The sequence below is a fragment of the Arachis stenosperma genome, chromosome 7 (assembly GCF_014773155.1).
Source record: "Arachis stenosperma cultivar V10309 chromosome 7, arast.V10309.gnm1.PFL2, whole genome shotgun sequence".
NCBI lineage: Eukaryota > Viridiplantae > Streptophyta > Magnoliopsida > Fabales > Fabaceae > Arachis > Arachis stenosperma.
Genome location: NC_080383.1, coordinates 15,620,968 through 15,639,019, shown reverse-complemented (window position 1 = coordinate 15,639,019; position 18,052 = coordinate 15,620,968). Strand labels below are relative to the sequence as shown.

The window sequence follows — 18,052 nt, the reverse complement described above, 5'->3', positions numbered from 1 at the left end:
TGAATAAGAAAAAAGAAGAAAATCGTGATGATGATGAAAAAAATAAAGAAGCAGCAACAGAAGATGAGGAGAAGGAAGATGAAGAGTTTTGAATTATGCAGAGCTTATCAGTACACATAGACAAAAAATTCTTATATAATACACTCAAATATCTTTGTGTTACACCCAAATATCTTTGTATTACAGCCAAATTTGCTGCAAATAAAGAAAAATATTTTCTCTAATGATGCATTTTTTTTCTTTTTTTTCCTTATTTCTTTCTTTCTTTTAGTTGAATGAATGTAAGTTATCCTCTTCCAAGTAATTTTGTACCATTTTGTGTTTATTCTTCTTCTTTATTTGATTTTTTTATTTTTATTTTTGTTAAGATAATAAAACAAGAAGAAACTTGAGAAGATAAAACAAGAAAAAAATGAATAAAAAAAAATGATGATAATGAAAAAGAAGAAGAAAAAGCAGCAGAAGATGAGGAAGAGGGAGAAGAAGAGTTTTGAATTATGCAGAACTTATCAGCACACATACACCGAAAATTCTTAAACAATATACTCAAATATCTTTGTGTATCTTTGTGTTACACCAAAATTTGCTGCAAATATAGAAAAATATTTTCTTTAATGCAGAACTTTTACATTACATTCAATTCAAACCATCAACGATGAATAACAATTTTCACAAATAAAAACAATATTATTCATCTACAGAATCATAAACTACTAATGGAAACATTAATTAGAATCGAACCACACCTCAGTCACTTGATTGGATTCAAAATAATAATCAATTTCGTTCTGGTTCAATTGACAATTTGAACTTGAATTATTCATTATCTTCAATAATGAGATAATTGTTTAAAATTGATTTTAGAGCTTATTTTAAAAATGTAGAGAACGAACATAAAAAATATAGATTGGGAGAGAACATAAATTAAAAACGTTGAAAAAATTCGAAAATAGAAATAAAATTCTTTTAAAAAAGATAGTTATATATTCGTTCGTTAATTAAAAAATTAGTTAAATTAAAAAATACGTAAAGTAAATTAAAATAAAATAATTTGTATGAATTTATATAGAGAAATGGAGAATAATTAAAAAATAAAATGAATGAGGTGCGTGCGTGCGTCATGTAATAACGTCACAATTAACCCGTCAAGTTATTATTATACTATTACTACTAATTTGTTATCCTTGTTGTCCGAGTATCGAAGAACTGCCTTAAACAATACTTTCCTTTCATTACATTGTCTAATATTGATTTTGTTTTCTTTGATCTGTGCCGTATATTTATTATCAGCAATCCCAGATATTTAGATTGTGAAATTGTGAAACGTGACCAATGTAAGGTACTTGCAACATTTTTTTTTCACAGTATTTTTTAAGTCAATAAATCAAGGATTAATTTATTCATAATTTAAGTTTTATTTAAAGATTTATTGTTGTCTAATGAATTATTGTATATATAAAATAAAATTTAAATTTATAATATTTATTTAAACAAATAAATGAATTGACTAATGATCAACTCAAGTTAGTTACTTGCAACAATTCTACTGGTTGTCTTCCCATGACATATGTTGATGCAACCCTCACAAGCCCAATAAACAACAACGGGGTAGGAGACCAAGACCATTATTGTGGACCAAGGCCCAAGTCATAAAATAAATAATTAGATAGCTCCTTGTTGGACTACCAAAAGATACAAGAGTGGGGAATAAAATGTGAGAGTTGAAACCAACTTAGGTAATTACCAAAAAAAAAATTTATTTAAGTTAATTGATTGGTAAGCTTATTCGTTCGTTTAAGTAAGTATTGGAGGTTCGAATCTCGTCTTATGCATGTATCAATTTATTGGTCAATAACAAATTTTTAAATAGAGCTTAGATCTACGATAAATTAATACTTAATCTATCGAATTGAGCAATACTGTAGAAAAAAAGTGACAATTGAATCACAAAGAGATTGTAAAAAACAACACCTTCAATAAATGTTGTTTAAATGTATTACTAGACATAATTAAATCATTAAAATATATGTTTAGAATTAAATCTTTTTAAAATTGATTTGATTTGATTTGAATTAAAATGAAATAAATTGAATTCAAAATCAATGATTTTGTTCGAGATATTTTTATGTAAAATACAAATTGAATTAATTTACAAATCAATATTTTATTTTTATAGTGTAATTTAATGAGAATTAATTTAATTTGACTTAACAATTTTTTCTTTTTAACTTTTATTTACACCATAATCCTCCATCATCATCGGCAAATCACCAATTCGCAGAACTCTATCATCAGATTTTCATGGTCTCTTTTCATTTCTAAGTCCTTTTTTATGTTGATATTTAAAAATTAAAAGTGACTTTTTGCATTTTCAGTACACTAAATTATTTTAATTCTAGTTAAATCATCTAAAAAATTAAGAGATTTTATCTTAGTTATAATATAAGTCATATAGATTTACAAATCAAATTAATTCTTTGTTTTGTTTGAATTCCAAACAACAAATTTGATTTGGTTTAATTTCATTTCCATTATATTCTAAATGCATCGTAGTTGATTTTGACTAATATGAAATGGATTTTATAATGTTGTCTACTTTCATGTCAGCTCACTTTAGAGTTCATAAGGAAATAACACAAAGATGGAAACTATTTATAGTGTTTTTATGTAAAGTTGATATTTAAAAATTGTAATTATTATTTAATAAATTTTAATTATCAATATTACATAAAAATAATTATATATAATTTTTTATCATTCATATCATGACCAAAAAAGATAAAATCAAGGCCAATAAAAATAAAAATCTACCTAAAAAATGGCCTCATCTATTTACTTGATTTCATAGAGGTTGAACATAATAACGGTTCAGTCCTAATTATTTGAATGATTAATTAATTTTTAAGATATCTTCCACCTTTTTAGAAGGAAGATATTATCAACATCCTTAAAAAAAAAGTTATCCACCAATAAAAGTAAAACTACTATGAAAAGTGATTCAACATTTTATTATAAATATATTGATGCTCTCATGTATATTTCAGATTCAATCTATTAAAAAATTTGCTTAAATCTTTGTTAACTTTGATATCAGAGTCTCTTGCAAGTACCATCCCTACTTCCTCATGAAGAACTCGGATGGTGGTACCTCAGCGCTAAAAGAAGTCAGACGCTGCCATAAAAAAAGCCTGAATCTCATGTCTTGATCCAATAGCAACTCAATTTCAAATAACCCTTGAAACATTTACCTAACACAAAATGAAAGCAATTCAAATAATGAAATAGCCCTAGAATCTTTATTTTATTAAATCTGATCGACTATGTGAATTAAATATAGGTTAAATTATTTTGATACGCTCTATAATTTTTTTAAAATTTATAATTAAATATCATATTATATCATATATTATGTTTATCTTAAGATTGTTTACATAAAATTATATATTAGTAAATATTACATTTAATTTATTTATTAAAAAAAAAGAATTTAACTAACTTAGGACACATGTTAAGTTTACAAATTAAGAAAGTTTTTGTGAACAGTCTAGCTACACATTCAAATATTTTTTGCAACCAAGTCCAATCAAATTGGCTCAAACTCAACAAAAATTACTTTCATCACACCAGCGTGTACACACGCGCATTTCAATAATGCAAAACATATCCTTCTTCGTTTTCGTCTTCTCCGTTTCCTCCTCCTCCTCCTCCTTCTTTTAAATTTGCGCACGTGTCTTCTTCTTATTATTCTTTTTCGTTATTGTCATCACCAATAGCACCAATATTTTGCTAATATCTTTATTGGTTTTGATTTTTCTGGTGACATCATTAAATAATTTCGGTTCATTTTTTAGTTTATTTCAATTCATTTGTAAATTAATTGAGGTTCACTTGATGCTGCTAATAAGTATTGACCAAATTTTTTATTCCTTAAGTAATTTTGATTTATTTTTTAGTTTAAGTAAGCTTCGTTTGAATCCAGAAATAAATGTATATGTTTTTATTAATGATTGAGTCTTTTTTACTGCTTGTTCAAAACTGAACTAATTTCAGTTCATTTGTGTGTTAATTGAGATTCACCTGATGCTAGTGATAAGTATTGACCAATTTTTTTATTCTTTAAGTAATTTCAGTTCATTCTTAGTTTATTTAAGGTTCATTTTGATCCAGAAATGAATTCAATGCTTTTGTGTTAATTGAGGTTCACTTGATGCTGCTGATAAGTATTGACAAAATTATTTAGCAAAGAACAATGAAATTATTTATTATCACTTTATTCAATTGCGTTAGATTCCACTTTATTCTATTCAATTAGTTCAGATTTGAACAAGTAGTAAAAAAATTCAATTATCAACAAAAACACATTAAATTCATTTCTAGATCAAAATAAATCCCAATTAAACTAAGAAATGAGCCGAAATTACTTAAGGAATAAAAAAATTTGTCAATACTTCTCAGCAATATCAAGTGAATCTCAATTAGCACACAATTAAACTGAAATTAGTTCAGATTTGAACAAACAGTAAAAAAAACTCAATCATTAACAAAAACACATCGAATTCATTTTTGGATCCAAATGAGTTTCAATTAAACTAAAAAATAAACCAAAATTACTTAAGGAATAAAAAATTTGGTCAATACTTATCACCAGTATCAAGTGAATCTCAATTAACTCACAAATGAACCGAAATAAATTAAGAGATGAATCGAAATTATTTAACGATGGCATTAGAGAAAATCAAAACTAATGAAGATGTTTGCAAAATGTTGGTGTTATTGGTAATGACGATAACAATAAAGAAGAAGGAGGAGGAGGAGGAGGAAGAGCGTGCACAAATTTGGAAGAAGAAGAAGGATGATGATGAGAAGAAGAAGAACTTGCGTGGACGAATTTGGAAGAAGAATAAGAAGAGGAGAAAGTGGAGAAAGAGGAGAAAGAGAAGAAAACGGAGAAGGAGAAGGAGGCACGTGATTTAAAAGTTATAACAACTTGGTTAGACTTGGTTAAGTATTTTGATTGGATGTAGAACTTTATTGTTTCGTGAAATATAAAAATTTTAAGTTTTCAAAGCTGCATTTGTTTATAGGAATGAGACACTGATATAGGGACACAAAGTTGTGTTTGATAGATAAGACAAAAAAAAATATTGTGTCAAAAAATACTAAATTAGTGTGTATTTTGTAGTCATCCTGACAGGAAGAACTCAGAGATACTAACAAATGATACAACTTATTTTTTTATTTTTTTTATTATTCTTGTTAAATGTTTATAATTATATTTTTTATTATTATATATTTTTTAAAGTTTTAAATAAAAAATAAAAATAAATTAAATTTTTATAATTTGTTCTACTTTATCACTAAATAGTTATCTTTTATATCTTATTTTTAATTTTTTGCAATGTCCTGTTTCAGAAATAAGTACAGAGCAATGTATTTGGTTTACTTTTATTAAATAAAAATATTTAAAATTTTTTACTAATAAACACAAGATAGTTAGATCCTAGAAAAAAAAAAGTTATGTAAATTTTGTAGAATGTGTTTACGAAAATTCCCGCATGAGAATTAAATGAAAAAAAAATAATTGAAAATCAAAAGATGTGTCGGAGAAAGAACGAAATAGTGAGTGAGATTGATATTGAGGGAGGGGAGTGGGGACGTTCTAATTCTGGGCGAGAATTTCAATTTGAAGATTAAAGAAATAAGCCATGATTTTCAATGTGATGTAGATGTAAACTCGGATCTGTGCCTAAACCTCACCCCACCCTTCTCTCTGTAAGCTTCTCTTCTTCTTCCCTGGTTCCCATTTAAATATCCATCTGCTTCCATTTTTTGTTTCCTACTCTCTCATTTTTTTTAATGCGGATATTCTTTTTCTGTCTGTCATTGTCAGAATAAGGGCTTAACATTCTGTTGGCTGCTTCTTTCTATTGAATTCTATGTTCAATTGTGTTAGAATCTTATATCATATTGTTAATGTGCAAGGAAAATGGGTCCATTTCATTAGTGTTAGATTTGATTGCAAATCTAAGCCTTTTCATTTTAAATAGGAATTTTGAGATTCTATCTGAGATTTAGTTTTTGGCGGAAGAATTAGTGAGTGATAGTTGCTGGTGATTGGGAGAGAGTAGCTTGCTCAAATATGTTAGATTTTTGGAAGGTGGAATCATACTTCAGCAACTGAGGAAGATGTTGCAATGTGATTTTGTTAGTAGTTATATGTCTTTAAATTATTTATATTCATTTTTAACTCTTGAGGGAATTGGAATAATTGCGTTACTTGTGCTTCATTGTAATAGCATTTGGATACTCATAATCACTTTGTGTTGATTGAGTCTTTCGTTGTTGCTTTTCTCAGGGGTTGTTTTGGCTCAGCATTCTGTTGGTAGATGTTAAGCAGATCTACTTGTTAAAATGGGGCATCTAAAGTTGCTATCTCAAACCGGTATTAATGCTATAGAAGAGGAAAATGGGCATTGCAATGATGGATATCCTAATAAAACTACTGTGGCATGCATGATCAATGCAGAAATTGGTGCTGTTTTGGCAGTGATGCGAAGAAATGTTAGATGGGGAGTTCATTATATGTCAGATGAAGATCAAGTTGAGCACTCTCTTGTTCAATCTTTGAAGATATTAAGGAGAACAATTTTCTACTGGAAGGATCCATGGCATGCTATCAACCCTGTTCGTTATCTCCAACCATTTTTAGATGTGATTCAATCAGATGAAACTGGTGCACCAATCACTGGTGTTGCTCTGTCGTCAGTTTACAAGATCTTGACTCTGGATGTAATTGATCAAAACACTACAAATGTTGGGGATGCCATGCACTTGGTGGTTGATGCTGTCACAAGCTGCAGATTTGAGGTGACTGATCCTGGATCAGAAGAAGTTGTATTAATGAAGATACTACAAGTTCTTCTAGCGTGTGTGAAAAGTAGAGCATCTGTAATGCTGAGTAACCAACATATTTGCATTATAGTGAACACTTGTTTCCGTATAGTTCACCAAGCAGGAACCAAAGGTGAGTTGTTGCAGCGGATAGCACGTTATACGATGCACGAACTTGTTCGGTGCATTTTTTCTCATCTTAAAGATATTGACAACGTAGAGCATTCATTAGTAAATGGAAGCAATGGTTTGAATCAAGAGGTACAAATTGTGTTAACTTTGTCCCTTTGGTTGCAATATTCATATGCTTTTATCGTGTGATTTTTTTTTTCAAAGTTAGTAGAAAGTAAAAAGGGGACCTTGGGGCATTGATACAGAACATTGCAACCACAGAAAAAGGGTAGAACATAGAAGAATAAAATTACCATATGTTGTGTACTCATTGTTACCAGCTAAGGGCACATTGTGTTCATTGATTATTTAAAATACTAGTATTTTTTTTCTATGGTAAAAGCTGCACATTTCAAATGGAGTCTTTCAGTTGTACTCTGAACTTAATGATAAATTTGGTGGTTAAATAAAATTGAGTATCAGGACATGCATATACTTGTACTTGTAATCACTCATATATATACACTTTTTGGGCAGACTGGTGGGCAAAATAATGAACATAATTCTACAAACAGACAATTGGAAAATGGGAGCTTGAATTCTGCAAGTAATAGGCAATCCTACTCAACAGGCATTGCTTCCAGTACTGAGAGCGTTTTGACAGTAGCTGTAGTGGATGACATAACAGCCATTGACAGCAGTGGCAAGGAGGTCGACCTAGATGAACTGGACCTCATGAAGGAACCATATGGGATTCCATGCATGGTGGAAGTGTTTCACTTCTTATGTTCTTTGTTGAATGTTGTTGAGCATATGGGAACAAGTACAAGATTAAATACAATAGCATTTGATGAAGATGTGCCTCTTTTTGCCTTAACTTTGATTAATTCAGCTGTAGAGTTGGGAGGGTCTTCTTTTCACCGGCATCCTAGACTGTTGAGCTTAATTCAAGATGAACTGTTTCACAATCTAATGGAGTCCGGTTTGTCAATGAGCCCCCTTGTAGTTTCAATGGTGTGTAGCATTGTTCTAAATTTGTATCACCATCTTCGTACAGAAATCAAGTTACAATTAGAAGCTTTCATTTCATGCGTAATTTTGAGGCTAGCACAAAGCAAATATGGAGCATCATATCAGCAACAGGAAGTTGCTATGGAGGCCCTTGTTGACTTTTGCAGGCAAAAAACATTCATGATGGAAATGTATGCTAACCTTGACTGTGACATCACTTGCAGTAATGTCTTTGAAGACATTGCTAACTTGTTGTCCAAAAGTGCATTTCCTGTTAACAGTCCATTATCTTCTTTGAATATTCTTGCTTTGGATGGTCTTATTGCTCTTATGCAAGGAATGGCTGAAAGGATAGGCAATGAATCTTTGAGTTCAGAACATCCTCATGTGAATCTTGAACAATATAGTTCTTTCTGGCAGGAGAAGTGTGAAAATTTCAGCGATCCGAATAATTGGGTTCCTTTTGTTTGCCGGAGAAAGTACTTCAAGAAAATATTGATGATTGGAGCAGATCACTTTAATCGTGATGTTAAGAAAGGTCTTGAGTTTCTCCAAGGAACACATCTTTTACCCGACAAACCCCATGCCCAAAGTGTTGCCTACTTTCTTAGATTCACAACTGGGTTGGATAAGAATCTCATTGGTGATTTTCTAGGGAACCATGATGAATTCTGTGTTCAGGTCCTTCAGGAATTCGCAAGAACATTTGATTTCAAAGACACAACGTTAGACACAGCACTGCGTCTATTTTTGGAGACTTTCAGACTGCCTGGAGAATCACAGAAGATACAGAGGGTGCTTGAAGCTTTCTCTGAGAGATATTATGAACAGTCACCACAGATCCTAGCTAATAAGGATGCTGCTCTCTTGTTATCATACTCAATTATAATGCTTAATACAGATCATCACAATGTACAAGTGAAAAAGAAGATGACAGAAGAGGATTTTATCCGAAATAATAGGCGAATAAATGGTGGAAATGATTTGCCTCGAGGATTCCTTTCAGAAATTTACCATTCCATTTGTAGGAATGAGATTCGTACAACTCCTGAGCAAGGTTCTGGATTTCCTGAAATGACTCCAAGTCGGTGGATTTATCTTATACACAAGTCAAGGAAAACTGCTCCATTCATTGTCTCTGATTCCAGAGGATACCTTGATAATGATATGTTTGCTATTCTGTCTGGGCCAACAATCGCAGCCATTTCTGTGGTGTTTGATAATGCTGAAAATGAAGAGGTCTACCAAACATGTATGGATGGATTCTTAGCTGTTGCAAAGATATCGGCTTACTATCATCTTGAGAATGTACTCGATGATTTGGTTGTATCCCTTTGTAGGTTTGTTACTATTTTGGATCCATTATCTGTTGAGGAACCAATCCTTGCCTTTGCATATGACACAAAAGCAAGAATGGCAACCAACACCGTTTTCGCTATAGCGAATAAGTACGGTGATTACATTCGCACAGGATGGAGAAATATTCTTGACTGCATTTTAAGATTTCATAAATTAGGCCTTCTTCCTGCTAATATGGCTAATGACGCGACTGAGGAGTCAGAGCATCCTACGGAAACTCTACATGAGAAGCGTAATGCTAAATCTTTATCTTCAAGAAATCTTCGATCTATTAGTACTCCGAAGAGATCCTCAGGCTTGATGAGCAGGTTTAGTCAACTCTTATTGCTTGGCTCGGAAGAGCCAAGACCAATTCCAACTAAAGAACAAGTTGCTGCACAGCAGAGCACCCTTCAAACAATTCAGAAGTGTCATATTGACAGCATATTTTCTGAGAGCAAATTTTTGCAAGCTGAATCTCTGTTGCAACTTGCAAGAGCACTCATTACTGCAGGAGGGCGGCTTAAGAAAGGAAATACCACATTTGATGATGAAGATAGTTCAGTTTTCTGTCTGGAATTACTAATAACAATCACTCTGAATAACAGGGATAGGATTGAACTTCTTTGGCATGGTGTTTATGAGCACATATCTAATATTGTTCAGTTGACTGTGATGCCTTGTGCACTAGTTGAGAAAGCAGTTTTTGGACTCCTAAAAGTTTGCCATCGCTTACTTCCCTACAAAGAGAACTTCACTGATGAACTTTTAAGGTCCCTGCAACTTGTCCTTAAGCTTGATGCACGTGTTGCCGATGCCTACTATGAGAAGATTACACAGGAAGTAAGTCATCTCGTGAAGGCAAATGCTTCTCATATTAGATCTCAATTAGGATGGCGAACAATTACATCTCTGCTTTACATCACTGCCAGACACCTTGAGGCATCTGATGCTGGTTTTGATGCACTGCTGTTCATTATGTCGGATGGAGCGCACTTACTTCCTTCTAATTATGTTCTCTGTATAGATGTTGCAAGACAGTTTGCCGAGTCACGCGTTGGACAGGTAGAGCGGTCAGTTGTGGCACTTGATCTTATGGTAGGATCTGCCAATTGTTTAGAAAAGTGGACTAGTGATGCCAAGAAAGAAATGAAGGAAGAGGATTTGGCAAAGATGTTGCAGGATATTGGGGAGATGTGGTTGAGGCTTGTACAAGAATTAAAGGAAGTGTGTTTAGACCAGAGGGAGGAGGTAAGAAACCATGCATTGTTATCATTGCAGAATTGCTTGACAGGATCTCTTGGGACTCATATCCAACATGATTTGTGGTTACGATGTTTTGATCAAGTGATCTTTGCCGTGCTCGATGAGCTGGTTGAAACTTATCAGACACGCTCCCAAAAGGAGTACCGGAACATGGAAGGATCCCTCATTATTGCCTTGAAGCTCTTGTGTAAAGTTTACCTCCAGTTACTTCCAAGCATATCAGAGTCGACCAAGTTCACCAAATTATGGTTGGGTGTACTGAGTCGATTGGAAGTATACATGACAGTGAGAGTTAGGGGAAGGAGAAGCGAGAAGATTCAAGAGCTCGTGCCCGAGCTTCTCAAGAACACTTTACTTGTCATGAAAGCGCATGACATACTAGTGCGCAGCAGTAGTGGGGGTGACAATAGTTTCTCGGAACTGACTTGGAAGCATATAAACAACATTTCTCCTTCATTGCAGTCTGAGGTTTTTCCTGAGCAAGATTCAGAGCAATTGGAGAACAAACAAGCTAAAACAGTTGAAGGTTTGGGACCTAATAATGAAAACATTTCTATACCTTCAAATGAAAGAGCTGGCCAAGATGGTGCTGGCATTGGTTAATCACAGGTGCAGCCATGTTGATGAACCTCTTCATTGGTTTATTCTTATTTTTATTTCTGTTGTAGTTTGGTGGTTGCTTGGTTTCTCTCACAAATAGATCCATGCAGTATATGATAGAATTTAGAATCCCATTCAAATTTTCAATAGGACCCTTGACACAGTAAGAATTTTTGTTGAAGATATGTTATAGCTTGAGAAAATGTAGAGTGTTCCCTCTTCAGTATGGTCCCTATTGAGTTCATGCCTGAGCCTGTTAATTGAGATGTATTTGGAAGATAATGTCTTTATAGATTGTATAGAGCTCAAAATTATTAGCTGCAGGATTTTGTTCTTAGAAAGCTGAGGTTTATATTTGTTATTGTTATTGTAACAATTCTTGAATGAAGAACAAGTGCAGTAACACTGAAACACAGAATACAGAGAGGATGGAAAAATGAGTGAATGATTGTGTATTGAGCATTATCACTTGATCTATTGATGAGATAGAGTGTACACATATAGAAGCATAACAGACTTAACAAACTAACTATAAGACTCAAGAAACAGTTAACTTGTCCTAGAAGTTACTGAAGCTTTAACAGATTTAACGAAATCTGTTATTAACCGTTACAACCCTATCATCTACCGTTGTTAACCGTCTCGCCCCAAACGTGATTCTTCCTATATGAAATGAAATATAATCTATGGCCTATGCATATAAAATACAAACTACTAAAAAGATCATGTAAATTACGAGACGGAACGGAATGGGGTGGCTCGGATCAATTTATCATCTTTAACAACTTATGTAATTGACCATCCGTACATAATAAATAATTACGGTCCAAGTAACATTTTATTCTTATCCTATAATTCATTTTAAAGCAATGTCATATCACATTTAATAAACCAACGTCAAGGGCATGCACAAATCACTCCTCTTTCTAGGTAAAATAAAGTACAAGAAGAATTCAGGTGTGTTATGTTGTAAGGTATTTTAATATTTTCAGTCATTAATTTCAATTATATATATTTTTAGTTAAATTTTTTTTAAGCATGGTTGAATGTTTGATTTTCATTTTAGTCATGGAAACATTTTGATACCAGTTGTGAGGTTTTGGTTTCATTTTCTATTAGTATTCAAACTAGGGTTGTTTTTAATTGAGAGTAAGGTTGAAATCGAGTTAGAATTGAGTAAGAGATGTTTTATTTACAGCATTCCTCAAGGTTAAAAAAAAGGAATGAAAAGATTATCTTTGCACATGTATAAAATTTTTATCATAAATCCATTGTTATAAATATGTTAACAGGTGGATCGAGTTCAAATTTAATCAATATTCAGGACGCCTATTCTTCACTTTGATTGTTGAAATTTTGAGACGTGGTATGCTCTAGAATTTATAGGTCATGCATCAGCAACAGTTTTATTTTGTGGTATTCTTCATTTTTTTTTTTTTTGTTTGTAAATTTTGATTTTGGATTGATTAGCTTATTATATGTATGTTTTGTATATTAATTTCTTACGGTCTTGTATCCTATTTTAATTATAGTAAAGTTATTTTTTTAATATTGTGACTCGTAATTTTTATTTCTCCCATTGAGAGAGTTTTGTGTATCAAAAATTTTAGTGTAATCTTCTATTTATTTATTTATTTTCTGTTTTCGTGCCATTTTTTCTATATTGATATGTGTTTATTGCTATTATTATTTTTGTGAAGGTTATTATTGTTCTTCTTATTTTTATAAATAAAAAATTGTGTATTTTATTTTTATTCAATCTAATGCATAATTAGGGATGGCAACACCACCTAAATCTGCGGGTACCCACCCTGTCCCTATTTGTTCGGGGCGGGTAATTATCCGCCTCGCACCGGGCGGATTTTTATCGGGACGGGTTCTTGTTTGGGACGGGACGGGGTCGGGTTTAGGCAATACCCGCCCCGGTATATATATAACACATAATTTTAATATATAATGTATGTAATATATGTAAAATAATTAGTAAAATAATTAATAATATTATATTATATTTAAATTTTTATTTTAATTTATGTTATATATGTAATGATGGTTATATAAATTATAAAATTTATTTTTATTTATTGAATTTTAATAATTATAGGAACAGGTAGGACGGAACGGGTATCCGCAGGAACGGGTTAGGATTCAAGATTTTACTATCGTAAGTAAAAGTAGAATAAATTTTATGCGAATTATTGTACGGCAGAGCGAAGTCGAGTAAAGCAAAAACCCGCCCCTATCCGCCCCATTGCCACCCCTATGCATAACAGCATAAGTGATCAAGGTCTTTGCAAATTAACCAAACAAATAATCCCCATATTAATAAGTAGATTCCGATCGTTATGGACGATATATATTTCGTATAAAACACAAATTAACTTATATATGTAGATTTTCAACTATCCTATCTGCTAGTTTTAGTTTTGATTGCATTAGTCAATGACTCGAACTCGTCTTGTTCATTTTTGTACTATTGTTGTCTTTGCTGTTGGAATAATCTATTTACAACTATATTTTCATTATTTTCTTGGTTAGAAAGAAAAAGTCAAAATAGTGTTCAATTTATGTTTTTTATTTCTTAAACATTATTTAGTATTTAGTTCGTTTTTACTAACAATTATGACTTCTTTTAGGTAACATTTGGAACAGAAATAGAGACTGAAATTTAGAGATAGAGTTTTATAGAGACTGAAATAAGTTTTTATATTGTGTTAGAGTTTTATGAGACTGAAATAAGTTTTCGTATTGTGTTTGGTGTAAAGTAGGAGACAGATACTAAAATAAGAATAAAATTTTAATTTAATTTGCACAAAAAATAAAGTTAGAATTAATTAATTGAAATGGAGGTATTTTAAGTATAAAATATTATTAAAGTTTTAATCTCTATCTCTAAAAATTTCAGTTTCTTGTATCTCCACTTTTTAGAGGAATTGAAATAGTAAAATTTTGGAAATAAAGACTGAAATTTTAGTACTAATCTTTAGACCAACAAATATAATACTGAGTCACAATCTCCCAATCTCTATCACAGTACTTTAAAACAAATGCTACCTTAAAATATTCTTCAATTTGTTCTGTTAATAATATCGAGTGCATTATTACTTAAACTTCATAGAAAATCAAAATATAAACAAAAGGGAGTGAAATCAAATTTCACTAAAATTTAACTTAAAAAGGAGGTAAATATATTTAACCTAAAACTAAATTCTTTGTTTAAAATTGAGAACTAAATTTAAAAAAAAAAGTGCAACACAATAAAGTAGAGTTTATTATTACAAGGTAAATAATAAAACAAAATAAAGATTCAAACAAAAATAGCGTACTGTACTAAACATGTATTCTACTCTGATTGCTACACTGCCTTTTCCGCTGATAAATAATCTGTGGATAACTTTTCTCATATCAAAAGATCTTTTTTACAGCATAAAAGCCAAAAACCAAAAGTGAATTTTACTAAGAATTTAGTTATTTACAGAATATGCATGCCGTTAAAATTATGTTTGCCTACAAATATGTTCAAACTCAATTTTAGATTATTATTTATTTATATCATTGTCATATCATATAATCCAAAGACTTAAATTCAATTTCCATCTAGACAGAAACATTAGCATAAAAATACAAAGGTACCTCCATTGATTTTTGGAAACTTGTACGTATACATGGCACTTTCTTGCTTGAATAAAGGATTATTATACTATTAATTAGTGGATCATAATATAATAACTTATTTTTTATATTTTATATATCTAAAAAGACTTACTATTATTTCATCATCATAATAAATAAAATATGTATCACATTCTATTCTATTTTATAATGGTAATAAGATAATTAATTGTAAATAAGTATATAAAAACAGTAATTTTATGACTATATATATATATATATATATTAAAGTAGAGTCAATATTAATCTAACCAACAACGTTAAAAATCAGCCAATAATTTAATATTAAAAGGAAATATCCAACTTAAAAATAATAAAAATATTCAAAATTTAAATAAAAATATTTAAAAGTAAAACTAATTTAAAATATAAAATTTAAATTTTAGAATTTAGGATGGTTGATTAGCAGTCACACAATAGTAGATGTTTTGGGCAACCGTGGGGAGTTCTCTACAACCAGAAAAATTTCGGAGAGGAATCAAACGAGAGAATATAAGACATTCAACTCAAAACCTTAAGGCGTCGAGTTAATGGGTCTCTCATATTATAAAATCCTCACTCTTTCTTGCTTTCTTTGATGTGGGACTAACTTCAACACTCCTCACACTCGCAATACTAACAATCTCCCCCTCAAGTGTGAACCTCCACATTAAGTATCAACTCCCCTCTAACTTCTCCATCACATATGAGTATTCGTCCGTCACACCGCCACAAAGCACTGTGGGACACGCCGTCCAGACCACCTTTGCCGGAAAGATTTTTGATGTTTCACCTTAAATACCTTTTAAAACCACCAGACCGATTAACCATCAGCTCTGATATCGCTTTTTGGGGTCACCGTGGGGAGCTCTCTATAACCGGAGAGATTTCGGAGAAGAATCAAGTGAGAGAACATAAGATGAAAAGACACCGATGTGGTATCTTTTCATCTTATGTTCTCTCGTTTGATTCTTCCCCGATGATCGAGAGCTCTTCATGGTTGGCCCAACACGATGATGGTTAGTAATGATGGTATGGTGAATGAATTATAGTATTATAGGAGTAAAGAATAGAAGTACAAAAACAACAAAAAAATAATTTTAAAAGGAAAAAAATTATTTATCAATTGTCTGACGAAATTGACTTTTTTTTTTTATGGTTAGCTATTTATTGAGCTTTGATTAAACTACCAAGTTCTTGTATTGTGGGGCTCGGAGTCCAACTGATTTTGTAAGATAAATTCAAGAAAATTGTTCTTAAAAGAGATCCTTGTTTGCAACGAACCAAACGTGAAAAAACTGACAAGAGCTTATTGCCAATTTAAAATTTAAAGGTGTATTGATTGAAAAAGCAATTACCAAAAAATATTAATTAATAATTTTATATTATTTCTTAACAAACATGTTAAGAACTCACGTTCGAACACATACAACAAAAAACTTATTTTAGTTTCGATTGTATGTTTTGATTCACAATGTGGTTTTAAATTCAACAAATTAAAAATAATTGTCGCTACTAAAAAAAATATTTTTATTGGTCATTTATTTTATTTTTAGCGACAATAAAAATAGTCACTAATATATTTATCGGTAATTAAATATTAGTTGTCTTATATTTTGTTGATAAAAGATTTTATCAATAATTAACTTTTTTACTAACCACAAAAAATATATAATGTCTGTTAATAACGGTAAATATATAATTATTAAAAAATATAAGTTAAATAAGACATATAGTAATTATTATGTTATTGTCACTAAAAATTTGTCATTAAAAATTATTTGTGTTTCAAAAATGCTATTCGTACACTAAAATCAATTACCAATATATTTGCGTATAAATATATATATGGTTTAATTTATTTTCAATGTGTATTTATATTTTAATATATATTTTATACGGGTGGCTGACTTTAATGACTGATTATAATATACATGTAGTATAGTCGTTTTTGTTATAGTGTCGGTAAAATATAGAAAAACAAACATCAATCTTATAAAACACATATTTTTAGAAATTCAAAAATATTATTCGTACATTAAAATCAATTACTAAAATCAATTACTAATATATTTATATATAAATATATGTATAGTTTAATTTATTTTCAATGTGTATTTATATTTCGATATATATTTTACAATAATGACTAATTTTAATGGCTAATTTTAGTGTACCCATAACATAGTCATTATAAATTAATAAGTCGTACTTTTATACAGATATCAAAAGTGTTTGGTGTGTAAAAAGTATTATTGCAACAAAATTGTTGATGCTGAGTACCGTCGTTAATAAATTCAAAATCAACATTTTATTATTACTTTATTTATTTTGTGTAAACTATCTATTAGAGTATGTATCTGAAAATATATTTTCAAGCAACTTTAAAGGCAGTTAATTATTAACAGCATCAAGTGTCAAAGGAAGCTAATAAGGAAATGCTATATTCATGTGATTTGGTTGAGAAGCCGCGTTTGTGAGAGACTTAATGTCTTAATTCCAATACTATTTTGACTTATACATTTGAGTTGTTAGCTTAATTAACGTAACGCCACATGGGAGAAAAAAGAAAAACAAGCCTAAGGTAAGAAGATTATATGTGTTTGTTCGAGAACGACAAAATAAAACATGTAAAAGGTACAAAGGTGTTAATTTCTTGAGAATAATTTAGATTATCAAATCAAAGATTGACTATTAGCTACAGCTCAAACCAATGAACTTTTATGAAATGATGATTTGTTAATGGACCACAGAAAGGAATATATAATGCTTGTTCACAATCACAAACAATAAAACTATACAAGAGCAAAATTGAAAAGAAGAAAAATGGAACTATTATATTAATTTTCTTATCATATGTGTTTGTATATATACAACACTTTACTCTTTAAACTATTTGCATTTTAGAAGAGCCTTATCTAACACTTTCTACAACGATGCCTTTGCAATTCAATTCATATATATTTAATTATACATTTAATTTTTTTATGATCAAATTAATTAGGTCTTAAAAACTTTGCTTATACTAGCTTGTGTGTGAGTTTTATTAACTAAATTCTATATATAAGGTGTTATATTTATATTTTTGCAAAATAACTTTTGTCTTTATACTTTTGTACCATTATATATATATATATATATATTAGGCTGAATGTGGGGAACTCTCGACAATCGAAGAGAAATC

The 18,052-nt window shown here is 30.5% G+C and overlaps 1 protein-coding gene across 1 annotated transcript; it reads left to right on the top strand.

Moving 5' to 3' along the window:
- Positions 1–5,561: 5,561 nt before the first annotated feature.
- LOC130940265 (ARF guanine-nucleotide exchange factor GNOM-like) lies at positions 5,562–11,652 on the top strand. The gene is made up of 3 exons (XM_057868366.1): positions 5,562–5,772; positions 6,356–7,152; positions 7,540–11,652. The coding sequence occupies exons 2-3, from the start codon at positions 6,412–6,414 to the stop codon at positions 11,218–11,220; spliced, it is 4,422 nt and encodes a 1,473-aa protein (XP_057724349.1). The 5' UTR covers positions 5,562–5,772; positions 6,356–6,411; the 3' UTR covers positions 11,221–11,652.
- The last annotated feature ends 6,400 nt before the right edge of the window (positions 11,653–18,052 follow it).